This window comes from Stegostoma tigrinum, chromosome 47 (assembly GCF_030684315.1).
Source record: "Stegostoma tigrinum isolate sSteTig4 chromosome 47, sSteTig4.hap1, whole genome shotgun sequence".
NCBI lineage: Eukaryota > Metazoa > Chordata > Chondrichthyes > Orectolobiformes > Stegostomatidae > Stegostoma > Stegostoma tigrinum.
In genome coordinates, this window is record NC_081400.1 from 3,040,647 (window position 1) to 3,065,460 (window position 24,814).

General features: G+C 60.1%; 1 protein-coding gene across 1 annotated transcript in view; it reads left to right on the plus strand.

Moving 5' to 3' along the window:
- LOC125449732 (uncharacterized) overlaps positions 1-22,438 on the plus strand; it is a 31,135-nt gene extending 8,697 nt beyond the window's left edge. Inside the window, exons 5-15 of the mRNA XM_059642974.1 lie at positions 1,477-1,498; positions 3,842-3,881; positions 4,126-4,285; positions 4,784-4,861; positions 7,364-7,426; positions 14,093-14,170; positions 15,346-15,432; positions 16,788-16,999; positions 20,725-20,876; positions 21,948-22,045; positions 22,295-22,438. Coding sequence (XP_059498957.1) covers positions 1,477-1,498; positions 3,842-3,881; positions 4,126-4,285; positions 4,784-4,861; positions 7,364-7,426; positions 14,093-14,170; positions 15,346-15,432; positions 16,788-16,999; positions 20,725-20,876; positions 21,948-22,045; positions 22,295-22,438 — 1,134 coding nt within the window. The remainder of the gene's footprint in view (positions 1-1,476; positions 1,499-3,841; positions 3,882-4,125; positions 4,286-4,783; positions 4,862-7,363; positions 7,427-14,092; positions 14,171-15,345; positions 15,433-16,787; positions 17,000-20,724; positions 20,877-21,947; positions 22,046-22,294) is intronic.
- Positions 22,439-24,814: the final 2,376 nt, after the last annotated feature.

Consider the following 24,814-nt stretch of genomic DNA (forward strand, 5'->3'; position numbering starts at 1 on the left):
CGGGGCGATGGGGGAGTGAGCGGGGCAGGGGGATTAGTTTGGGGATGGATACGGGGCGATGGGGGAGTGAGCGGGGCAGGGGGATTAGTTTGGGGATGGATACGGGGCGATGGGGGAGTGAGCGGGGCAGGGGGATTAGTTTGGGGATGGATACGGGGCGATGGGGGAGTGAGCGGGGCAGGGGGATTAGTTTGGGGATGGATACGGGGTGATGGGGGAGTGAGCGGGGCAGGGGGATTAGTTTGGGGATGGATACGGGGCGATGGGGGAGTGAGCGGGGCAGTGGGATTAGTTTTTGGATGGATACGGGGCGATGGGGGAGTGAGCGGGGCAGGGGGATTAGTTTGGGGATGGATACGGGGCGATGGGGGAGTGAGCGGGGCAGGGGGATTAGTTTGGGGATGGATACGGGGCGATGGGGGAGTGAGCGGGGCAGGGGGATTAGTTTGGGGATGGATACGGGGCGATGGGGGAGTGAGCGGGGCAGGGGGATTAGTTTGGGGATGGATACGGGGTGATGGGGGAGTGAGCGGGGCAGGGGGATTAGTTTGGGGATGGATACGGGGCGATGGGGGAGTGAGCGGGGCAGTGGGATTAGTTTTTGGATGGATACGGGGCGATGGGGGAGTGAGCGGGGCAGGGGGATTAGTTTGGGGATGGATACGGGGCGATGGGGGAGTGAGCGGGGCAGGGGGATTAGTTTGGGGATGGATACGGGGCGATGGGGGAGTGAGCGGGGCAGGGGGATTAGTTTGGGGATGGATACGGGGTGATGGGGGAGTGAGCGGGGCAGGGGGATTAGTTTGGGGATGGATACGGGGCGATGGGGGAGTGAGCGGGGCAGTGGGATTAGTTTTTGGATGGATACGGGGCGATGGGGGAGTGAGCGGGGCAGGGGGATTAGTTTGGATGGATACGGGGCGATGGGGGAGTGAGCGGGGCAGGGGGATTAGTTTTTGGATGGATACGGGGCGATGGGGGAGTGAGCGGGGCAGGGGGATTAGTTTGGATGGATACGGGGCGATGGGGGAGTGAGCGGGGCAGGGGGATTAGTTTGGGGATGGATGCGGGGCGATGGGGGAGTGAGCGGGGCAGGGGGATTAGTTTGGGGATGGATACGGGGCGATGGGGGAGTGAGCGGGGCAGGGGGATTAGTTTGGGGATGGATACGGGGCGATGGGGGAGTGAGCGGGGCAGGGGGATTAGTTTGGGGATGGATACGGGGCGATGGGGGAGTGAGCGGGGCAGGGGGATTAGTTTGGGGATGGATACGGGGCGATGGGGGAGTGAGCGGGGCAGGGGGATTAGTTTGGGGATGGATACGGGGCGATGGGGGAGTGAGCGGGGCAGGGGGATTAGTTTGGGGATGGATACGGGGCGATGGGGGAGTGAGCGGGGCAGGGGGATTAGTTTGGGGATGGATACGGGGCGATGGGGGAGTGAGCGGGGCAGTAAACATGTTCCTTTGTTTTGCAGCTGGAGCAGTGCGAACAGACAGGTGAACATTAACATTTCTGCCACATTAATGTAACCCCCATTCACCCTGTCCCTGGCCTGGGAGTGTTTGATGGGGGACATTGTAGAGGGAGCTTCACCATGTATCTAACCTCGTGCTGTCCCTGGGGAGTGTTTGATGGGGATAGGGGACAGTGTGGAGGGAGCTTTACTGTGTATCTAACCCTGTGCTGTCCCTGGGGAGTGTTTGATGGCGGGGTTGGAGGGGACAGTGTGGAGGGAGCTTTACTGTGTATCTAACCTCGTGCTGTCCCTGGGGAGTGTTTGATGGGGATAGGGGACAGTGTGGAGGGAGCTTTACTGTGTATCTAACCCTGTGCTGTCCCTGGGGAGTGTTTGATGGCGGGGTTGGAGGGGACAGTGTGGAGGGAGCTTTACTGTGTATCTAACCCCGTGCTGTCCCTGGGGAGTGTTTGATGGGGATAGGGGACAGTGTGGAGGGAGCTTTACTGTGTATCTAACCCCGTGCTGTCCCTGGGGAGTGTTTGATGGCGGGGTTGGAGGGGACAGTGTGGAGGGAGCTTTACTGTGTATCTAACCCCGTGCTGTCCCTGGGGAGTGTTTGATGCGGATAGGGGACAGTGTAGAGGGAGCTTTACTGTGTATCTAACCCCGTGCTGTCCCTGGGGAGTGTTTGATGGCGGGGTTGGAGGGGACAGTGTGGAGGGAGCTTTACTGTGTATCTAACCCTGTGCTGTCCCTGGGGAGTGTTTGATGTGGATAGGGGACAGTGTGGAGGGAGCTTTACTGTGTATCTAACCCTGTGCTGTCCCTGGGGAGTGTTTGATGCGGATAGGGGACAGTGTAGAGGGAGCTTTACTGTGTATCTAACCCCGTGCTGTCCCTGGGGAGTGTTTGATGCGGATAGGGGACAGTGTAGAGGGAGCTTTACTGTGTATCTAACCCCGTGCTGTCCCTGGGGAGTGTTTGATGGCGGGGTTGGAGGGGACAGTGTGGAGGGAGCTTTACTGTGTATCTAACCCTGTGCTGTCCCTGGGGAGTGTTTGATGCGGATAGGGGACAGTGTAGAGGGAGCTTTACTGTGTATCTAACCCCGTGCTGTCCCTGGGGAGTGTTTGATGGCGGGGTTGGAGGGGACAGTGTGGAGGGAGCTTTACTGTGTATCTAACCCCGTGCTGTCCCTGGGGAGTGTTTGATGCGGATAGGGGACAGTGTAGAGGAAGCTTTACTGTGTATCTAACCCCTTGCTGTCCCTGGGGAGTGTTTGATGGCGGGGTTGGAGGGGACAGTGTGGAGGGAGCTTTACTGTGTATCTAACCCCTTGCTGTCCCTGGGGAGTGTTTGATGGCGGGGTTGGAGGGGACAGTGTGGAGGGAGCTTTACTGTGTATCTAACCCTGTGCTGTCCCTGGGGAGTGTTTGATGTGGATAGGGGACAGTGTGGAGGGAGCTTTACTGTGTATCTAACCCCGTGCTGTCCCTGGGGAGTGTTTGATGCGGATAGGGGACAGTGTGGAGGAAGCTTTACTGTGTATCTAACCCCTTGCTGTCCCTGGGGAGTGCTTGATGGCGGGGTTGGAGGGGACAGTGTGGAGGGAGCTTTACTGTGTATCTAACCCCGTGCTGTCCCTGGGGAGTGTTTGATGGCGGGGTTGGAGGGGACAGTGTGGAGGAAGCTTTACTGTGTATCTAACCCCTTGCTGTCCCTGGGGAGTGCTTGATGGCGGGGTTGGAGGGGACAGTGTGGAGGGAGCTTTACTGTGTATCTAACCCCTTGCTGTCCCTGGGGAGTGCTTGATGGCGGGGTTGGAGGGGACAGTGTAGAGGAAGCTTTACTGTGTATCTAACCCCTTGCTGTCCCTGGGGAGTGCTTGATGGCGGGGTTGGAGGGGACAGTGTGGAGGGAGCTTTACTGTGTATCTAACCCTGTGCTGTCCCTGGGGAGTGTTTGATGGCGGGGTTGGAGGGGACAGTGTGGAGGGAGCTTTACTGTGTATCTAACCCCGTGCTGTCCCTGGGGAGTGCTTGATGGCGGGGTTGGAGGGGACAGTGTGGAGGGAGCTTTACTGTGTATCTAACCCCGTGCTGTCCCTGGGGAGTGTTTGATGGCGGGGTTGGAGGGGACAGTGTAGAGGAAGCTTTACTGTGTATCTAACCCTGTGCTGTCCCTGGGGAGTGTTTGATGCGGATAGGGGACAGTGTGGAGGGAGCTTTACTGTGTATCTAACCCCGTGCTGTCCCTGGGGAGTGTTTGATGGCGGGGTTGGAGGGGACAGTGTCCTGTTGCAGAGGTACCAAGTTTCTGACGTTCCGTGCCCAGCTGGAGAGAGGGAGCTCCCCCTGAACTGTCCGTTCCTCTTTTCCAGATTTCAGTGATCCCAATGGATTTGCGACCTTCCTCACCAGGTAACTCGCCTGCGCCGTTATTTCCCGCAGGGGGTGGCGAGGGTGGGCAGTGCAGCTGGGGGACGGGTTGGGGGGGGTTGTTGATGGGGCAACGCCTCTGCTGGGAGCAGTGGGTCTGACGGACGGCTCGTCAACAAGATGGCGCGAACGGCCTCCTCTGTGCTGCATGCCATGTGAAAGACTTCTCTCTCTTTCTCTCTGTCTGACTGTCACCTCTGCTTCAAATCCCATCCCCCTTCCCCAGGCTGGTCGGTCTCCACAACGTGCTGGTCTCCGAGCGAGAGAGCCACCCACCCGCTGGCACCAAGAAACCCTGGACCACCACACACCCTGTGGTGCACGTTCCTTCGCCCAGACCATCCTGGAAGCCCCAGCCACGAGGCACATCGCCAAGCCTTGCTGAGGTATCAGAAGCTGCTGCGTCTCTCCTTCAGCTGGCATTTCTGAAGTTGGCCGGGTATCAGGAGGGTGGGCATGTTGTCCTCGGTGTTTGTTCAGTGGTTGTTCTGCTGGTGAGATTTCCATCGTACAAGGGGACAGCATTTGGTGCCACTTCAGAAGATCTGTCAGCGCCGAGGGGAGCGGGCACTGTCGGACGGTCAGTGCTGAGGGAGCGGGCACTGTCAGAGGGTCAGTGCTGAGGGAGCGGGCGCTGTGGGAGGGTCAGCGCTGAGGGAGCGGGCACTGTCGGAGGGTCAGTGCTGAGGGAGTGGGCACTGTCGGAGGGTCAGTGCCGAGGCAGCCAGCGCTGTCGGAGGGCCAGTGCTGAGGGAGTGGGCACTGTCGGAGGGTCGTGCTGAGTGAATTACCTAATTTATGGAGAAGCAGTTTCAGAGTGTTGGGTTTCAGTGATGGGGTGTCTGGCTGAGATTTTCTGAAAATGCCTGTGTGTTTTTTTGCAGCATTCTGGCTCCCCACCTGTGCCCTCTGCAATGCCACACCGTGAGCCTGGGCAGACAGACAGCAGCACCGATGGAGAGGTGAGGGCAGTGCACCCAGATCCGAGCATCTCCGACTCTCACCCCTCAAAATCCTGCTCCTTTTACAACTCTAGGGAATCCTGAGACAGATCCCTCAGCCTCCCATCTCAGCTCCTTCAGGAAGGTGACCAGAGCCTCTCACAGCTCCCCGGGTCCGAAATGCTGATAGATATTTTCCACATCAGCTGATTCCCCTCTTTCTTCAGAAAAGCCAATCATCGATCCACCAGCTGATTTCCAGAAACTCCGTCTCCCGAGTGTCATTTTGAAAGAGAGTTTTTGTTTCGAAGCCTTTCTGACCCCAGATTACTTATTGCCCATCGCTAAGTGCCCAGGGAACTTCAGTTAAGGGTCAAGCCCATCTCTGTGTGGGGTAGGAGTAGGCCCAGACCAGGAAAGGACTGCACATTTCCCTACCCTGTAGGTCATAAATGGAGCTGAACATGTGGTTAACCATAATCTAGCGACGAGCTTTTTAACAAATTCAAATTCCTTCACGTGCCCCAGAGGATTAGATTGAGTTATCTGGGCTATTGGTCAAACCAATGTTAACCAGCGAGCCACCTATCGTAACCTGAGCTCTACTTTTTAGGCCTGGCACCCACTCGGTCAGGTATTGATCTCGGCCGATCTTGGTGGGTCAGCCGACACTGAGACAGCGAAGTTCCGCAAGGCCCCTCGCTTTCAAACTGTGTCCCCTTAAGTCCGAATCCCTCCCACAAAAGGCAAACATTGCCTCAGCATTGCCCTGAAAACCTCCCCCCACCATCCAACGATAACATTGGAACCCCGCTCACCCCCACCACAAGCTCTGAAAAGGTTGTACTATAGGTTTGGATGAGTCACCTTGTTAAAACCTTCTGGGAATCTGTGTATAGCCCACACCCTGTGTCCAAAATGTTTGTTGCTTAATCCAGGAGCTCCAAGAATCAATCAAGCTAGATAACATTAACAGTGCCTGGCATTCATGCCCTAAATTCCCTTCCAGTGCCTTATCATCCTGTTTTTGTAATTTGCTGACGTTGAATGTGAAGAAAAACACTAACAATTTGTTCAAAGACACTGCCAATCCCCACACCCAATAATAGTTTCTCCTCTGAATTCTGGAGAAAAAAGTTCACTTTAGCTACTTTCTTCCTTTTTAATGCCTAGACCTCTTATTTCATTGGAGGGCCGTATCGCTGGCTGCGCTAGCATTTCTCGCCCATCCATGACTTCCCCTTGAGAAGGTAGTACTGAGCTACCTCCTTTGAAACTATCAGTTGTACATGGATCCCACAGTACCTTTAGGGAGGGATTCCAGGGTTTTGACCCAGCAACACTGAAGGAACGACGATATATTTCCAAGTCAGGATGCTGAATAATTTCGATAGAGATTGGTCTCCCTGTGTTAAATCAGTGGGTTTGTTTGTGTCATGTTGGCAAAGGTGATTGATTGGCACTTGTGTGCCACTTGTCATCTAATGTTGTTCAGGCCTGCCCTTGGTCCATATCCCTCCATCCCTTGCATATCCATCTGTTTATCTAAAAGCCCCTTAAATGCCCCTAATGTACTTGCCCCCACCCCCTGACAGCATGTTCCATACCCCTACCACCCTGTGTGTAAAAACACTTGCCCCTCTCACCTTAAATACATGCCCCGTAGACATTCCAACTCTGGGGAAAGACAATCTGACCATCACCCCTATCTGTGCATCCCATAATTTTACCGACTTCTGTCAAGTCTCCCCTCAGCCTCCAGAGAAAACGACCCGAGTTCTTCTCACCTCCCCTTATCGCTCATACCCTGTAATGCGGGCAGCATCCTGGTAAACCTCTCCTACACCCTCTCCACACCCTTCCTGTAACGTGGGGACCAGAGCTGAACACGATGCTCTAAGTGCGGCCGAACCAAACTCTCATAAAGCTGTAACACAGCATCCTGACTCTTGTACTCCATTCCCTGCCCAATAAAGGCAGGCGTCCCATACGCCCTCTTTACTGCCCTCCCTACTCGTGTGGTCACTCTCAGGGAGCTATGGACTTAAACCCCAAGATCCCTCTGCATATCAGTGCTGTTCAGGGTCCTGCCATTAACTGTGTATATTTCCTTAACATTTGATCTCCCAACGTGAAGCATCTCAGGTTAAACTCCAAATGCCCTTTCTCTGCCTGTATCTGCAACTGGCCTGTATCCCACTGGATCCTTTAACAACCTTCTACCCTATCCACTGGTCTCTGTGTTCTCTGCAAACACACTAATCCACCCTTCTACGTTGTCATCCAAGTCATATATACCACAAACAGTAGGGTCCCAGTGTGGATCCCTGTGGAACGCCACTACTCAAGGACCTCCAGCCTGGAAAACACCCTTCCCACTGCCTCCTACAGGCAAGCTAATCCCGAATCCATACAACCAACTGACCGTGGATCCCATGCGCCTGAACCTCCCAGATGGGATTTCCTGGTCAAACTCATTCATTCTGAGGTGAGAGGTTTGTAACATGGGGCTTTCTGTCACAGCTGTCCACACTTCAGTGGAACCCTACCGGAATGGGATGGAAGCCTACGGGCGGCAATGGTCAGGTGAGTAAGGATGCAGAAGCAAGACGGTCAGTGAGTGTGGGGTCACCCATTTTGCTGGGAATAACAGCAACATGGACTGTTATTTAAATGGTGAAAAATGACAGCTGTGCAGAGGGACCTGGGTGTCCTTGTGCACGAATCTTGAAAAGTTGGTTTGCTGTTGCAGCAGGTAATTAAGAAGGCAAATGGAATATTGTCCCTCATTGCCAGAGGGATGGAGTTTACAAACAGGGAGGTTATGCTGTAGCTGTATACGGAGCTGGTGAGGCTATACCTGGAGCACTGTACAGTTTTGGTCTCCTTACCTGAGAAAGGATTTACTGGGCACTGGATGGGGACCAGGGGAGATTTGCCAGGTTGGCTCCAGAGCTGAGAGGGTCAGAATATGAGGACAGATTGAGTAGACTGGGATTATTCTCTTAGAAGAATAAGTGGGGGGGGGGGGGGGGGTCTTGTAGAAACATATAAAATGATGAAGGGAATAGATAAGGTAGAGGCAGGGAGCGTGTACCCATTGGTGAGTGAAACGAGGGGGACATAGCCTCAAACTAAAGGGGGACCAGATTTGGGATTGAGTTGAGGAGGAACTTCTTCACCCAAAGCGTTGGGAATTTGTGGAATTCCCTGCCCAGTGAGGCTGCCTCCTTTAATGTTTTTAAGGCAAAGATAGATTTATGGAACAGGAAAGTGATTAAGGGTGAGCGGGTAAGGGGAGCTGAGTCCACAAAAAGATCAGCCACGATCTTATTGAGTGGCAGGGGCAGGCTCAAGGGGCCTACTCCTGCTCCTGTGTCTAATATGTTTCTGGGATCTTTCAGTGCACAGGTTACAACAGTGAGTGTGGCTTGTCCCAGTGCTGCCTGAGAAGTGACTGGGGTCTGTGGGAATTGGTGCGGGTTGGTGGGGGTCGGTGGGGGTCTGTGGCGATTGGAGCGGGTCGGTGGGAATGGGTGAGGGTAGGTGGGGGTTGGTGTGGGTCGCTGGGGTTTGGTGCGGGTTGGTGGGGGTTGGTGCGGGTCGGTGGGGGTCTGTGGGGATTGGAGCAGGTCGGTGGGGATTAGTGCGGGTCGGTGGGGACTGGTGCAGGTCGGTGGGGGTCGGTGGGGGTCTGTGGCGATTGGAGCGGGTCGGTGGGAATTGGTGAGGGTAGGTGGGGGTTGGTGTGGGTCGCTGGGGTTTGGTGCGGGTTGGTGGGGGTTGGTGCGGGTCGGTGGGGGTCTGTGGGGATTGGAGCAGGTCGGTGGGGATTAGTGCGGGTCGGTGGGGACTGGTGCGGGTCGGTGGGGGTTGGTGTGGGTCGGTGGGGATTGGTGCGGGTCGGTGGGGGTTGGTGTGGGTCGGTGGGGGTTCGTGCGGGTCGGTGGGGATTAGTGCGGGTCGGTGAGGGTTGGTGCGGGTCGGTGGGGATTGGTGCGGGTCGGTGGGGATTAGTGCGGGTCGGTGGGGATTAGTGCGGGTCGGTGGGGATTGGTGCGGGTCGGTGGGGATTGGTGCGGGTCGGTGGGGATTAGTGCGGGTCGGTGGGGATTGGTGCGGGTCGGTGGGGATTGGTGCGGGTCGGTGGGGATTAGTGCGGGTCGGTGGGGGTTCGTGCGGGTCGGTGGGGATTAGTGCGGGTCGGTGGCGATTGGTGCGGGTCGGTGGGGATTAGTGCGGGTCGGTGGGGATTGGTGCGGGTCGGTGGGGATTGGTGCGGGTCGGTGGGGATTGGTGTGGGTCGGTGGGGATTGGTGCGGGTCGGTGGGGATTGGTGCGGGTCGGTGGGGATTAGTGCGGGTCGGTGGCGATTGGTGCGGGTCGGTGAGGGTTGGTGCGGGTCGGTGGGGATTGGTGTGGGTCGGTGGGGGTTGGTGTGGGTCGGTGGGGATTGGTGCGGGTCGGTGGGGATTGGTGCGGGTCGGTGGGGGTTCGTGCGGGTCGGTGGGGATTAGTGCGGGTCGGTGGCGATTGGTGCGGGTCGGTGGGGATTAGTGCGGGTCGGTGGGGATTGGTGCGGGTCGGTGGGGATTAGTGCGGGTCGGTGGCGATTGGTGCGGGTCGGTGGCGATTGGTGCGGGTCGGTGGCGATTGGTGCGGGTCGGTGGGGATTGGTGCGGGTCGGTGGGGATTGGTGTGGGTCGGTGGGGGTTCGTGCGGGTCGGTGGGGATTAGTGCGGGTCGGTGGGGATTGGTGCGGGTCGGTGGGGATTGGTGCGGGTCGGTGGGGGCTGGTGTGGGTCGGTGGGGACTGGTGCAGGTCGGTGGGGATTGGTGCGGGTCGGTGGGGGTTGGTGTGGGTCGGTGGGGGTTGGTGTGGGTCGGTGGGGACTGGTGCGGGTCGGTGGGGGTTGGTGCGGGTCGGTGGGGGTTGGTGTGGGTCGGTGGGGACTGGTGCGGGTCGGTGGGGGTTGGTGCGGGTCGGTGGGGGTTGGTGTGGGTCGGTGGGGATTGGTGCGGGTCGGTGGGGGTTGGTGTGGGTCGGTGGGGGTTCGTGCGGGTCGGTGGCAATTGGTGCGGGTCGGTGGGGATTGGAGCAGGTTTGTAGGAATTGGTGATGGTTGGTGGGGGTTGACGTGGGTTGATGGGGGTTGGTGCGGGTCGGTGGGGATTGGTGGGGGTCAGTGGGGGTTGGTGCGGGTTGGTGGGGTTTGGTGGGTATCGGTGGGGTTTGGTGGGTGTCGGTAGGTGTGGATGGGAGTTGGTGGGGATTGGTGCAGGTCTGTGGGAATTGGCGGGGTCTGTGGGGCTTAGTGGGCATTGATGGGGTTTTGTGGGCGTTGGTGGGGTTTAGTGGGTGTTGCTGGGGTCGGTGTGGGTTGGGATGGGGTTGCTGGGGTCGGTGGGTGTTTGGGATGGGGTTGTTGGGGTCGGTCGGGGTTTGAGATGGGGTTGTTGGGGTCGGTCGGGGTTTGGGATGGGGTTGTTGGGGTCGGTCGGGGTTTGAGATGGGGTTGTTGGGGTCGGTCGGGGTTTGGGATGGGGTTGTTGGGGTCGGTGGGGGTTTGGGATGGGGGTGTTGGTGTCGGTGGGGGTTTGGGATGGGGGTGTTGGGGTCGGTCGGGGTTTGAGATGGGGTTGTTGGGGTCGGTCGGGGTTTGGGATGGGGTTGTTGGGGTCGGTGGGGGTTTGGGATGGGGGTGTTGGTGTCGGTGGGGGTTTGGGATGGGGGTGTTGGGGTCGGTCGGGGTTTGGGATGGGGTTGTTGGGGTCGGTCGGGGTTTGGGATGGGATTGTTGGGGTCGGTCGGGGTTTGGGATGGGATTGTTGGGGTCGGTCGGGGTTTGGGATGGGGTTGTTGGGGTCGGTCGGGGTTTGGGATGGGGGTGTTGGTGTCGGTGGGGGTTTGGGATGGGGGTGTTGGGGTCGGTCGGGGTTTGGGATGGGGTTGTTGGGGTCGGTCGGGGTTTGGGATGGGATTGTTGGGGTCGGTCGGGGTTTGGGATGGGGTTGTTGGGGTCGGTCGGGGTTTGGGATGGGGGTGTTGGTGTCGGTCGGGGTTTGTGATGGGGGTGTTGGGATCGGTCGGGGTTTGGGATGGGGGTGTTGGTATCGGCCGGGGTTTGGGATGGGGGTGTGAGGTGTCGGTCGGGGTTTGGGATGGGGGTGTTGGGGTCGGTCGGGGTTTGGGATGGGGGTGTTGGTATCGGTCGGGGTTTGGGATGGGGGTGTTGGGGTCGGTCGGGGTTTGGGATGGGGGTGTTGGTGTCGGTCGGGGTTTGGGATGGGGGTGTTGGGGTCGGTCGGGGTTTGCGATGGGGGTGTTGGTGTCGGTCGGGGTTTGGGATGTGGGTGTTGGGGTCGGTCGGGGTTTGCGATGGGGGTGTTGGTGTCGGTCGGGGTTTGGGATGTGGGTGTTGGGGTCGGTCGGGGTTTGCGATGGGGGTGTTGGTGTCGGTGGGGGTTTGGGATGGGGTTGTTGGGGTCGGTCGGGGTTTGAGATGGGGTTGTTGGGGTCGGTCGGGGTTTGGGATGGGGTTGTTGGGGTCGGTGGGGGTTTGGGATGGGGGTGTTGGTGTCGGTGGGGGTTTGGGATGGGGGTGTTGGGGTCGGTCGGGGTTTGAGATGGGGTTGTTGGGGTCGGTCGGGGTTTGGGATGGGGTTGTTGGGGTCGGTGGGGGTTTGGGATGGGGGTGTTGGTGTCGGTGGGGGTTTGGGATGGGGGTGTTGGGGTCGGTCGGGGTTTGGGATGGGGGTGTTGGGGTCGGTCGGGGTTTGGGATGGGGGTGTTGGTGTCGGTGGGGGTTTGGGATGGGGTTGTTGGGGTCGGTCGGGGTTTGGGATGGGGGTGTGAGGTGTCGGTCGGGGTTTGGGATGGGGGTGTTGGGGTCGGTCGGGGTTTGGGATGGGGGTGTTGGGGTCGGTCGGGGTTTGGGATGGGGTTGTTGGGGTCGGTCGGGGTTTGGGATGGGGGTGTTGGTGTCGGTGGGGGTTTGGGATGGGGTTGTTGGGGTCGGTCGGGGTTTGGGATGGGATTGTTGGGGTCGGTCGGGGTTTGGGATGGGATTGTTGGGGTCGGTCGGGGTTTGGGATGGGGGTGTTGGTGTCGGTGGGGGTTTGGGATGGGGGTGTTGGGGTCGGTTGGGGTTTGGGATGGGGTTGTTGGGGTCGGTCGGGGTTTGGGATGGGATTGTTGGGGTCGGTCGGGGTTTGGGATGGGGTTGTTGGGGTCGGTCGGGGTTTGGGATGGGGGTGTTGGTGTCGGTCGGGGTTTGTGATGGGGGTGTTGGGATCGGTCGGGGTTTGGGATGGGGGTGTTGGTATCGGCCGGGGTTTGGGATGGGGGTGTGAGGTGTCGGTCGGGGTTTGGGATGGGGGTGTTGGGGTCGGTCGGGGTTTGGGATGGGGGTGTTGGTATCGGTCGGGGTTTGGGATGGGGGTGTTGGGGTCGGTCGGGGTTTGGGATGGGGGTGTTGGTGTCGGTCGGGGTTTGGGATGGGGGTGTTGGGGTCGGTCGGGGTTTGCGATGGGGGTGTTGGGGTCGGTCGGGGTTTGCGATGGGGGTGTTGGGGTCGGTCGGTGTTTGCGATGGGGGTGTTGGTGTCGGTCGGGGTTTGGGATGTGGGTGTTGGTGTCGGTCGGGGTTTGCGATGGGGGTGTTGGTGTCGGTCGGGGTTTGGGATGTGGGTGTTGGGGTCGGTCGGGGTTTGCGATGGGGGTGTTGGTGTCGGTGGGTGTTTGGGATGGGGGTGTTGGGGTCGGTCGGGGTTTGGGATGGGGGTGTTGGGGTCGGTCGGGGTTTGGGATGGGGGTGTTGGTATCGGTCGGGGTTTGGGATGGGGGTGTTGGGGTCGGTCGGGGTTTGGGATGGGGGTGTTGGTGTCGGTCGGGGTTTGGGATGGGGGTGTTGGTGTCGGTCGGGGTTTGGGATGGGGGTGTTGGGGTCGGTCGGGGTTTGCGATGGGGGTGTTGGTGTCGGTCGGGGTTTGGGATGTGGGTGTTGGGGTCGGTCGGGGTTTGCGATGGGGGTGTTGGTGTCGGTGGGTGTTTGGGATGGGGGTGTTGGTGTCGGTTGGGGTTTGGGATGGGGTTGTTGGGGTCGGTCGGGGTTTGGGATGGGGGTGTTGGTATCGGTCGGGGTTTGGGATGGGGGTGTTGGGGTCGGTCGGGGTTTGGGATGGGGTTGTCGGGGTCGGTCGGGGTTTGCGATGGGGGTGTTGGTGTCGGTGGATGTTTGGGATGGGGGTGTTGGTGGCGGTCGGGGTTTTGGATGGGGGTGTTGGGGTTGGCCGGTGTTTTCGGATGGGGGTGTTGGGGTCGGTCGGGGTTTTCGGATGGGGGTGTTGAGGTCGGTCGGGGTTTGGGATGGGGGTGTTGGGGTCGGTCGGGGTTTTCGGATGGGGGTGTTGGGGTCGGTCGGGGTTTGGGATGGGGTTGTTGGGGTCGGTCGGGGTTTGGGATGGGGGTGTTGGTGTCGGTCGGGGTTTGTGATGGGGGTGTTGGGGTCGGTCGGGGTTTGGGATGGGGTTGTTGGGGTCGGTGGGGGTTTGGGATGGGGGTGTTGGTGTCGGTCGGGGTTTGGGATGGGGGTGTTGGTATCGGTCGGGGTTTGGGATGGGGGTGTTGGGGTCGGTCAGGGTTTGGGATGGGGGTGTTGGTGTCGGTCGGGGTTGGAGATGGGGGTGTTGGGGTCGGTCGGGGTTTGCGATGGGGGTGTTGGTGTCGGTCGGGGTTTGGGATGTGGGTGTTGGGGTCGGTCGGGGTTTGGGATGGGGGTGTGAGGTGTCGGTCGGGGTTTGGGATGGGGGTGTTGGGGTTGGTCGGGGTTTGGGATGGGGGTGTTGGTATCGGTCGGGGTTTGGGATGGGGGTGTTGGGGTCGGTCAGGGTTTGGGATGGGGTTGTTGGGGTCGGTCGGGGTTTGGGATGGGGGTGTTGGGGTCGGTCGGGGTTTGGGATGGGGGTGTTGGGGTCGGTCGGGGTTTGGGATGGGGGTGTTGGGGTCGGTCGGTGTTTGGGATGGGGGTGTTGGGGTCGGTCGGGGTTTGGGATGGGGGTGTTGGTGTCGGTGGGTGTTTGGGATGGGGGTGTTGGGGTCGGTCGGGGTTTGGGATGGGGGTGTTGGGGTCGGTCGGTGTTTGGGATGGGGGTGTTGGTGTCGGTCGGGGTTTGGGATGGGTGTGTGAGGTGTGCTGACAGTGACGTCTGCTCTCAGATGGATATGAATGTTGTTTTGATCTCTCTGTGACAGCCCACTCGAATGGACTTGGAACATTCGGAACCAACACCGATCCCGAGGGGATGGGACAGCTCCCGCAGCATTGCTATGGTGAGACCGGGGGGGAGGGGCGGCAATGGGAAAACGACATTCACCAACCCTCCCCCACCCCCACCGCCAACACTCTGTCTCTCTCTCTCTCTCTCTCACTCACACACACACACTCACACACACACACACACACACACACACACACACAGATGCTCCCCATCCCCCTCCCCATCCCCGAATCAGCAGGATGTATGTTGGACCCACTAACCTAACGGATCAACACGCCTGAGGGTCAGTATTGAGGGAGGGGTCACCATCGGAGGGTCAGTTCTAAGGGAGGGGTCACCGTTGGAGTGTCAGCGCTGAGGGAGCGGGCGCTGTCGGAGGGTCAGTGCTGAGGGAGGGGGGCACTGTCGGAGGGTCAGTGCTGAGGGAGGGGGCACTGTCATAGTGTCAGTGCTGAGGGAGTGGGCACTGTTGGAGGGTCAGTGCTGAGGGAGCGGGCACTGTCGGAGGGTCAGTGCTGAGGGAGTGGGCACTGTCAGAGGGTCAGTGCTGAGGGAGGGGGCACTGTCGGAGGGTCAGTGCTGAGGGAGCGGGCACTGTCGGAGGGTCAGTGCTGAGGGAGTGGGCACTGTCATAGGGTCAGTGCTGAGGGAGCAGGCACTGTCGGACGGTCAGTGCTGAGGGAGCGGGCACTGTCGGAGGGTCAGTGCTGAGGGAGGGGGGCACTGTCGGAGGGTCAGTGCTGAGGGAGGGGGCACTGTCATAGTGTCAGTGCTGAGGGAGTGGGCACTGTCGGAGGGTCAGTGCTGAGGGAGTGGGCACTGTGAGAGGGTCAGTGCTGAGGGAGCGGGGCACTGTCGGAGGGTCAGTGCTGAGGGAGTGGGCACTGTTGGAGGGTCAGTGCTGAGGGAGCAGGCACTGTCGGAGGGTCAGTGCTGAGGGAGGGGGGCACTGTCGGAGGGTCAGTGCTGAGGGAGTGGGCACTGTTGGAGGGTCAGTGCTGAGGGACTGGGCACTGTCGGAGGGTCAGTGCTGAGGGAGGGGGGGCACTGTCGGAGGGTCAGTGCTGAGGGAGCGGACACTGTCGGAGGGTCAGTGCTGAGGGAGGGGGGCACTGTCGGAGGGTCAGTGCTGAGGGAGCGGGGCACTGTCGGAGGGTCAGTGCTGAGGGAGCGGGGCACTGTCTGAATTGTGTGGGTTTGACCCCCGCTCCTTTCCATTGTGAACAGACGACACAGTTCCCCATGTTGACGTACAAGCCCATTAAAGGGATGAACATTACCACGTTCCTGATGCTCATTCACAACCTCATGAAGGTGAGCATTTATTCTTCACCCCTCTGTCTGTCCCTCTGTGTGTCCCTCTGCCTGTCCCTCTGTGTGTCCCTCTGTGTGTCCCTCTGTGTGTCCCTCTGCCTGTCCCTCTGTGTGTCCCTCTGTCTGTCCCTCTGTCTGTCCCTCTGTGTGTCCCTCTGTGTGTCCCTCTGCCTGTCCCTCTGTGTGTCCCTCTGTGTGTCCCTCTGTGTGTCCCTCTGCCTGTCCCTCTGTGTGTCCCTCTGTGTGTCCCTCTGTGTGTCCCTCTGCCTGTCCCTCTGTGTGTCCCTCTGTCTGCCCCTCTGTCTGTCCCTCTGTGTGTCCCTCTCCCTGTCCCTCTGTGTGTCCCTCTGTCTGTCCCTCTGCCTGTCCCTCTGCCTGTCCCTCTGTGTGTCCCTCTGCCTGTCCCTCTGTCTGTCCCTCTCTGTCTGTCCCTCTGTCACTCTCTCTCTCTCTCTTTCTCTGTCTCCTTCTCTCACACTCTTCTCTGTTTCCCTCTCTCTATTGACCCCCCCTACCCCACACCCTCCCACACTGACCCCCCTCTCCCTCACACCCTCCCACACTGACCCCCCTCTCCCTCACACCCTCCCACACTGACCCCCCCTCTCCCTCACACCCTCCCACACTGACCCCCCTCTCCCTCACACCCTCCCACACTGACCCCCCCTCTCCCTCACACCCTCCCACACTGACCCCCCTCTCCCCCACACCCTCCCACACTGACCCCCCTCGCCCTCACACCCTCCCACACTGACCCCCCCTCTCCCCCACATCCACCACACCGACCCCCCCCCCTCACACCCTCCCACACTGACCCCCCCTCTCCCCCACACCCTCCCACACTGACCCCCCTCGCCCTCCCACACTGACCCCCCTCTCCCCCACACCCTCCCACACTGACCCCCCTCGCCCTCCCACACTGACACCCCTCTCCCCCACACCCTCCCACACTGACCCCCCTCGCCCTCCCACACTGATCCCCCTCTCCCCCACATCCTCCCACACCGATCCCCCCTCACACCCTCCCAAACTGACCCCCCTCTGCCCCACACCCTCCCACACTGACCCCCCCTCACACCCTCCCACACTGACCCCCCTCTCCCCCACACCCTCCCACACTGACCCCCCCCCTCACACCCTCCCACACTGACCCCCCCTCTCCCCCACACCCTCCCACACTGACCCCCCCCTCACACCCTCCCACACTGATCCCCCTCTCTGTATCTAACCCCGTGCTGTCCCTGTCCCTGGGCGTGTTTGTTGGGAGGCAAGTGTAGAGGAAGCTTTCCCCCGTATCTAACCCCGTGCTGTCCCGGTGGGGACGTGTTTAACGCGGAAGGGGGTTTATTTTGCAGGAGAAGGAGTTCAGGCCAGGCCTGATGGAGTGTTTGGAGAAGAGCCGGAGCCCGGAGATCGCATGGAGGACAGTGCAGGCCAACCTGACGAGGATGGGGAGGGTTGAGGCCTCGATGCTGCTGATGGTGATCGGCCGGGCCCTGCTGAAGGCCCCTGTGGAGGAACTCGAAAAGATGCCGGTTCCCCAGGACCCAGTCCTCTTACAGGCTGTGTAAGTAGGAGCCTGCTCCTCGCCCTCGCCCTCACCCTGCCTCCTCACCCTCACCCACACAGTCCGCTCCCTCACCCTCACCTTCCCCTTCACACTCACCCTCACCCACACTGTCTCCCTTACCCACACTCTGTCCCTCACCCTCACTCTCACCCTCACCCTCCCTCCGCTCCTTCACCCTCACCCTTCCTCCACTCCCTCAAACCTTCCCTCAGCATCCCTCTGCTCCCTCAAACCCTCCCACACCCTCCCCCACTCCCTCAAACCCTCCCACACCCTCCCTCTGCCTGCTCCCTCCAACCCTCACTCACCCTCCTTCCGCTCCCTCAAACCCTCACACACTCTCACTTACTCCCTCAAACCCCCCCACACCCTCCCTCTGCCTGCTCCCTCAAACCCTCACTCACCCTCCTTCCGCTCCCTCAAACCCTCACACACTCTCACTTACTCCCTCAAACCCTCCCACACCCTCCCTCTGCCTGCTCCCTCAAACCCTCACTCACCCTCCTTTCGCTCCCTCAAACCCTCACACACTCTCACTTACTCCCTCAAACCCTCCCACACCCTCCCTCTGCCTGCTCCCTCAAACCCTCACTCACCCTCCCTCTGCTCCCTCAAACCCTCACACACTCTCCCTCCACTCCCTCAAACCCTCACACACTCTCACTTACTCCCTCAAACCCTCCCACACCCTCCCTCTGCCTGCTCCCTCAAACCCTCACTCACCCTCCTTTCGCTCCCTCAAACCCTCACACACTCTCACTTACTCCCTCAAACCCTCCCACACCCTCCCTCTGCCTGCTCCCTCAAACCCTCACTCACCCTCCCTCTGCTCCCTCAAACCCTCACACACTCTCCCTCCACTCCCTCAAACCCTCACACACTCTCCCTACACTCCCTCAAACCCTCACACGCTCTCCCTCCACTCCCTCAAACCCTCACACACTCTCCATCCGCTCCCTCAAACCCTCACTCACCCTCCCTCTGCTCCCTCAAACCCTTACACACCCTACCTCTGCTCCCTCAAACCCTTACACACTCTCCATCCGCTCCCTCAAACCCTCACTCACCCTCCCTCTGCTCCCTCAAACCCTTACACACCCTCTCCCATCAACTCAAACCCTCCCACAATCTTCGTCTGAAACACTGCCCCCCTTCTGCAGTCTACCCTTTCAACCCACTCACACAATGCCTCCCTCCCTGTGACTGCTTCCCACAGCACCCTGGGTGCCAGGGGGCAAATGTCCCAGCAGTTACATTCATACCTGACACATAGGAAGACGGTTATGGTTGTTGGAGGCAAGTCATCTCAGCTCCAGGACATCTCTGCTGGAGTTCCTCAGGGTCGTGTCCTCGGCCCAACCATCTTCAGCTGCTTCATCAATGACCTTCCCTCCAGCATAAGATCAGAAGTGGGGATGCTCGCTGATGATCGCACAATGTTCAGCACCATTCGTGACTCCTGAAGCAGTCAATGTACAAATGCAACAGGATCTGGACAATACCCAGACTTGGGCTGATGCCACACAAATGCCAGGCTCTGACCATCACCAGTAAGAGAGAATCTAACCACTGCCCCCCCCCCCCTTGACATTCAATGGCGTTACCATCACTGTATCCCCCCTATCAACGCCATTGACCAGAAACTCAACGGGACTCACCACACAAACTACAAGAGCAGGTCAGAGGCTGGGAGTCCTGCAGCGAATGTCTCCCCTCCTGACTCTCCCCAAAGCTCTGTCCCACCATCGACAAGGCAGGAATGAGGGGGAATACTCCCCACTTGCCCTGGATTGTGGGGGGGAGCTCCGACAAACACTCAAGAAGCTCAACCGCATACAGGACACGGCAGCCCTCGCTTAATCCAACCCACCCACAAGCGCCCACTCCCTCTGCCACCGACGCTCGGTCGCAGCAGTGTGTACCGTCTACGAGATGCAGAGATTCACCAAAGATCCTCAGGCAGCACCTTCCAAACCCACGACCCACTTCCATCCGGAAGGACAAGGGGCAGCAGATACGTGGGAGCACCCTCACCATCCCGACTTGGAAATATATCCCCATTCCTTCAGGGTCAAAATCCCGGAATTCCCCCCCTAAGGGGCATCGCAGGTCAACCCACAGCTCAAGAAAGCAGCTCACTCCCACCTTCTCAAAGGGGCAACGAGGGACAGGGCAACAAATGCTGGCTCAGCCATGCCCCCACTGTCCCTCCCCCCCCAACGATGCACAAGTGAATGAAAAACTCTACCCCCCCGCCCCCATCTCCTTGCCCTGAGCTTCCAAAAGTGTGTCCCAGTGCGATTTCTGAAGGGGGGAGTGTGGGGTGTCCCTGATGGAGCTCTTATGAGTATTTCTGGCCGACCAGTGGTCAGCCACCCCCACACAGGTTCCAGGGAGAGGGGCATGGCACCCAGAGAACGCTGCCCAGCCTGCCAGCTCTCTGCCCGGACACAGGGCACCGTCCTCCCCATCTCCCCCTGCTCTCCCTGGCTCAGTCCAACTTTCCTGGCATCACTGAGCAGAGAGCCAGGACATCCCTGCCTCAAACACCAGCGGGGAAAGCAGGTGGTGTTACAGTCAGTGGGATCTTGCTGTGTGCACATTACACACTGACCAAGATATGGGAAAGGGGAATGTTAATTGTTCCTGGGAACTACCATCAACTTCTCACAGTTTGGGTGTTAACACGAACACAATTGGTTTTTCTCTGTCTCTCTGCCCCTGTCCCTCTCTCTGTCTCTCTCTCTCTCTCTGTCCCTCTCTCTGTCCTTCTCCCTCTCTCTGTCCCTGTCTCTGTCTCTCTCTGTCTGTCTGTCTGTCTGTCTCTCTCCCTCTCTCTGTCCCACTCTCTGTCCCTCTCTCTGTCTCTCTCTCACTCTCTCTGTCCCTATCTCTGTCCCATTCTCCGTCTCTCTCTCTCTCTGTCTCTGTCTGTCCTTGTCTCTGTCTCTGTCTGACACTATCTCTCTCTGTCTCTCTCTCTGTCTCTCTCTGTCTCTCTCTCTGTCCCTCTCTCTGTCCCTGCCTCTGTCCCTCTCTCTGTCTCTCTCTCTCTCTCTCACTGTTTCTGTCCCTCTCTCTGTCCTTGTCTCTGTCCCTCTCTCTGTCTCTCTCTCTCTCTCTGTCTCTCTCTCTCTGTCTCTCTCTCTCTCTGTCTGTCTCTCTATCTCTCTCTCTCTTTGTCTCTCTCTCTCTGTCTCTCCCTCTCTCTGTCCCTCTCTCTGTCCCACTCTCTGTCCCTCTCTCTGTCTGTCTCTCACTCTCTCTGTCCCCATCTCTGTCCCATTCTCCGTCTCTCTCTCTCTCTGTCTCTGTCTGTCCTTGTCTCTGTCTCTCTCTCTCTCTGCCCCTCTCTCTGTCTCTCTCTGTCTCTCTCTGTCCCTGCCTCTGTCCCTCTCTCTGTCTCTGTCTGTCCTTGTCTCTGTCTCTCTCTGTCACTATCTCTCTCTCTGTCCCTCTCACTGTCCCTGCCTCTGTCCCTCTCTCTGTCTCTCACTGTTTCTGTCCCTCTCTCTGTCCTTGTCTCTGTCTCTGTCTGACACTATCTCTCTCTGTCTCTCTCTGTCTCTCTTTCTCTGTCCCTCTCTCTGTCTCTGTCTGTCCTTGTCTCTGTCTCTCTTTGTCACTATCTCTCTCTCTCTCTCTCTCTCTCCGTCCATCACTCCCACACGATCTCCCTCTCCCCCTGTCTGTGGACCCCTTCAATACGGACTGTGCTACAGGATGAACCAGTTCTACGCCATTCACTGTAACCAGAGCAAGGAGGCGCGGACAGCGGTTTACCAGTGGCTAAGGAAAGGGTTAAAGTCGCTCATGTGCCCCAACAGACAGCCACCGAGGGGAGGCAGAGAGGAGCGGAGCAAACGTCCTCAGGGTAGGAAATGACGTTACACACAGCCACCCTCCGGCCCCCTCACCCCCTCCCTATCTCTGTCACCCCCTCTGGCCCCTACACCCCCTCCCTATCTCTGTCACCCCCTCCAGCCCCTACACCCCCTCCCTATCTCTTTCACCCCCTGCTGCCCCCTACACCCCCTCCCTATCTCTGTCACCCCCTCCAGCCCCCTACACCTCCTCCCTATCTCTGTCACCCCCTCCAGCCCCTACACCCCCTCCCTATCTCTGTCACCCCCTCCAGCCCTCTACACCCCCTCCCTATCTCTGTCACTCCCACCAGCCCCCTACTCCCCTTCCCTATCTCTGTCACCCCCTCCAGCCCCTACACCCCCTCCCTATCTCTGTCACTCCCTCCATCCCCCTAGACCCCCTCCCTATCTCTGTCACCCCCTCCAGCCCCTACACTCCCTCCCTATCTCTGTCACTCCCTCCATCCCCCTACACCCCCTCCCTATCTCTGTCACCCTCTCCATCCCCTACACCCCCTCCCTATCTCTGTCACCCCCTCCATCCCCCTACATCCCCTCCCTATCTCTGTCACCCCCTCCAGCCCCCTACAGCCCCTCCCTATCTCTGTCACCCCCTCCCTATCTCTGTCACCCCCTCCAGCCCCCTACACCCCCTCCCTATCTCTGTCACCCGCTCCATCCCCCTACACCCCCTCCCTATCTCTGTCACCCGCTCCATCCCCCTACACCCCCTCCCTATCTCTGTCACCCGCTCCATCCCCCTACAGCCCCTCCCTATCTCTGTCACCCGCTCCCTATCTCTGTCACCCCCTCCATCCCCCTACAACACCTCCCTATCTCTGTCACCCCCTCCATCCCCCTACAGCCCCTCCCTATCTCTGTCACCCCCTCCATCCCCCTACAGCCCCTCCCTATCTCTGTCACCCCCTCCATCCCCCTACACCCCCTCCCTATCCCTGTCACCCCCTCCATCCCCCTACAGCCCCTCCCTATCTCTGTCACCCCCTCCATCCCCCTACACACCCTCCCTATCTCTGTGTCGGTCATACAGTGAGGGATTTCCTGTGATGCCTTTCCAGGCCGATGTAACTGGCTCAATGAGACCACCCTGAAGACAGTGCACCTCTATATCCTCGATGCACCCTACAGAGACCTCCAACTCATCCCAGGCGCACAGGTACTTTCCCCTACCTAACCCCGTGCTGTCCCTGCCCTGGGAGTGTTTGATAGGGGGGACAGTGTAAGAGGGAGCTTTACTCTGTATCTAACCCCGTGCTGTCCCTGTCCCTGGGAGTGTTTGATGGGGGGGACAGTGTAAGAGGGAGCTTTACTCTGTATCTAACCCCGTGCTGTCCCTGGGAGTGTTTGATGGGGGACAGTGTAGAGGGAGCTTTACTCTGTATCTAACCCCGTGCTGTCCTTGCAGATATGCCAAATGTTGAACAACTCGCAGTTTGAGATGGTGCTCAGCGCGATGTATGACTTGGAGCCCACTGTCGGGAGGCAGCTCTTCCACATGGTCAGTACCAGCTGCCTGAACATCACGCAGCCTCATGACGTGCAGCGGTAAGTGCCCGCTCCCTCAGCGCTGTCCCTCCGATAGCGCCCGCTCCCTCAGCGCTGTCCCTCCGATAGCGCCCGCTCCCTCAGCGCTGTCCCTCCGATAGCGCCCGCTCCCTCAGCGCTGTCCCTCCGATAGCGCCCGCTCCCTCAGCGCTGTCCCTCCGATAGCGCCTGCTCCCTCAGCGCTGTCCCTCCGATAGCGCCCGCTCGCTCAGCACTGACCCTCCGACAGTGCCCGCTCCCTCAAAGCTGACCCTCCAACAGTGCCCGCTCCCTCGGCACTGACCCTCCGACAGTGCCCGCTCCCTCGGCACTGACCCACCGACAGTGCCCGCTCCCTCAGCGCTGTCCCTCCGACAGTGCCCGCTCCCTCAGCACTGACCCTCCGACAGTGCCCGCTCCCTCAGCGCTGTCCCTCCGACAGTGCCCGCTCCCTCAGCGCTGACCCTCCGACAATGCCCACTCCCTCAGCACTGACTCTCCGACAGTGCCTGCTCCCTCAGCACTGACGCTCCGACAGTGCCCCCTCCCTCAGCACTGACCCTCCGACAGGGCCCGCTCCCTCAGCTCTGACCCTCCGACTGTGCCCGCTCCCTCAGCGCCGACCCTCCGACAGCACCCGCTCCCTCAGCACTGACCCTCCGACAGTGCCCGCTCCCTCAGCACTCTCGCTCCGACAGCGCCCGCTCCCTCAGCACTGAACCTCCGACAGTGCCCGCCCTCCGACAGTGCCCGCTCCCTCAGCACTGTCCGTCAGACAGCGCCCGCTCCCTCAGCACTGACCCTCCGACAGCGCCGGCTCCCTGAGCACTGACCCTCCGACAGCGCCCTCTCCCTCAGCGCTGACCCTCCAACAGTGCCCACTACCTCTTCGCTGTCCCTCCAAGAGTGTCCACTCCCTCAGCACTGACCCTCCGACAGCGCCTGCTCCCTCAGCGCTGACCCTCCGACAGCACCCCCTCCCTCAGCTCTGACCCTCCGACAGTGCCCGCTCCCTCAGCGCTGACCCTCCGACAGAGCCCTCTCCCTCAGCGCCGACCCTCCGACAGTGCCCGCTCCCTCAGCGCCGACCCTCCGACAGTGCCCGCTCCCTCAGCACTGACCCTCTGACAGCGCCCACTCCCTCAGCACTGACCCTCCGACAGTGCCCGCTCCGTCAGAACCGACCCTCCTACAGTGCCCACTCCCTCAGCACTGACCCTCCGACAGTGCCTGCTCCCTCAGCACTGACCCTCCCACAGTGCCCACTCCCTCAGCACTGACCTTCCGACATTGCCCACTCCCTCAGCACTGACCCTCCGACAGTGCCCGCCCTCCGACAGTGCCCGCTCCCTCAGCAGTGACCCTCCGACAGCGCCCACTCCCTCAGCACTGACCCTCCGACAGTGCCCACTCCCTCAGCACTGACCTTCCGACATTGCCCACTCCCTCAGCACTGACCCTCCGACAGTGCCCGCCCTCCGACAGCGCCCGCTCCCTCAGCACTGACCCTCCGACAGCGCTCGCTCCCTCAGCACTGACCGTCCGACAGCGCCCGCTCCCTCAGCACTGACCCTCCGACAGTGCCCTCTCCCTCAGCGCTGACCCTCCAACAGCACCCACTCCCTCAGCACTGACCCTCCGACAGCGCCCACTCCCTCAGCGCTGTCCCTCCAACAGCGCCCGCTCCCTCAGCACTGACCCTCCGACAGTGGCCGCTCCCTCATCACTGACCCTCCGACAGCACCCACTCCCTCAGCGCTGACCCTTCGACAGTGCCCACTACCTCTTCGCTGTCCCTCCAACAGTGCCCACTCCCTCAGCACTGACCCTCCGACAGTGCCCACCCTCCAACAGTGCCTGCTCCCTCAGCACTGACCCTCCGACAGCGCCCGCTCCCTCAGCACTGACCCTCCGACAGTGCCCGCCCTCCGACAGTGCCCGCTCCCTCAGCACTGACCCTCCGACAGCACCCGCTCCCTCAGCACTGACCCTCCGACAGCGCCCGCTCCCTGAGCACTGACGCTCCGACAGTGCCCACTCACACAGCACTGACCTTCCGACAGTGCCCACTCCCTCAGCACTGACCCTCCGACAGTGCCCGCTCCCTCAGCACTGAGCCTCCGACAGTGCCCGCCCTCCGACAGTGCCCGCTCCCTCAGCACTGACCCTCCGACAGCGCCCGCTCCCTCAGTACTGACCCTCCGACTGTGCCCGCTCCCTCAGCGCCGACCCTCCGACAGTGCCCGCTCCCTCAGCGCCGACCCTCCGACAGTGCCTGCGCCCTCAGCGCTGACCCTCCGACAGTGCCCACTCCCTCAGCGCTGACGCTCCGACAGTGCCTGCTCCCTCAGAGCTGACCCTCCGACAGTGCCCACTCCCTCAGCACTGACCCTCCGACAGT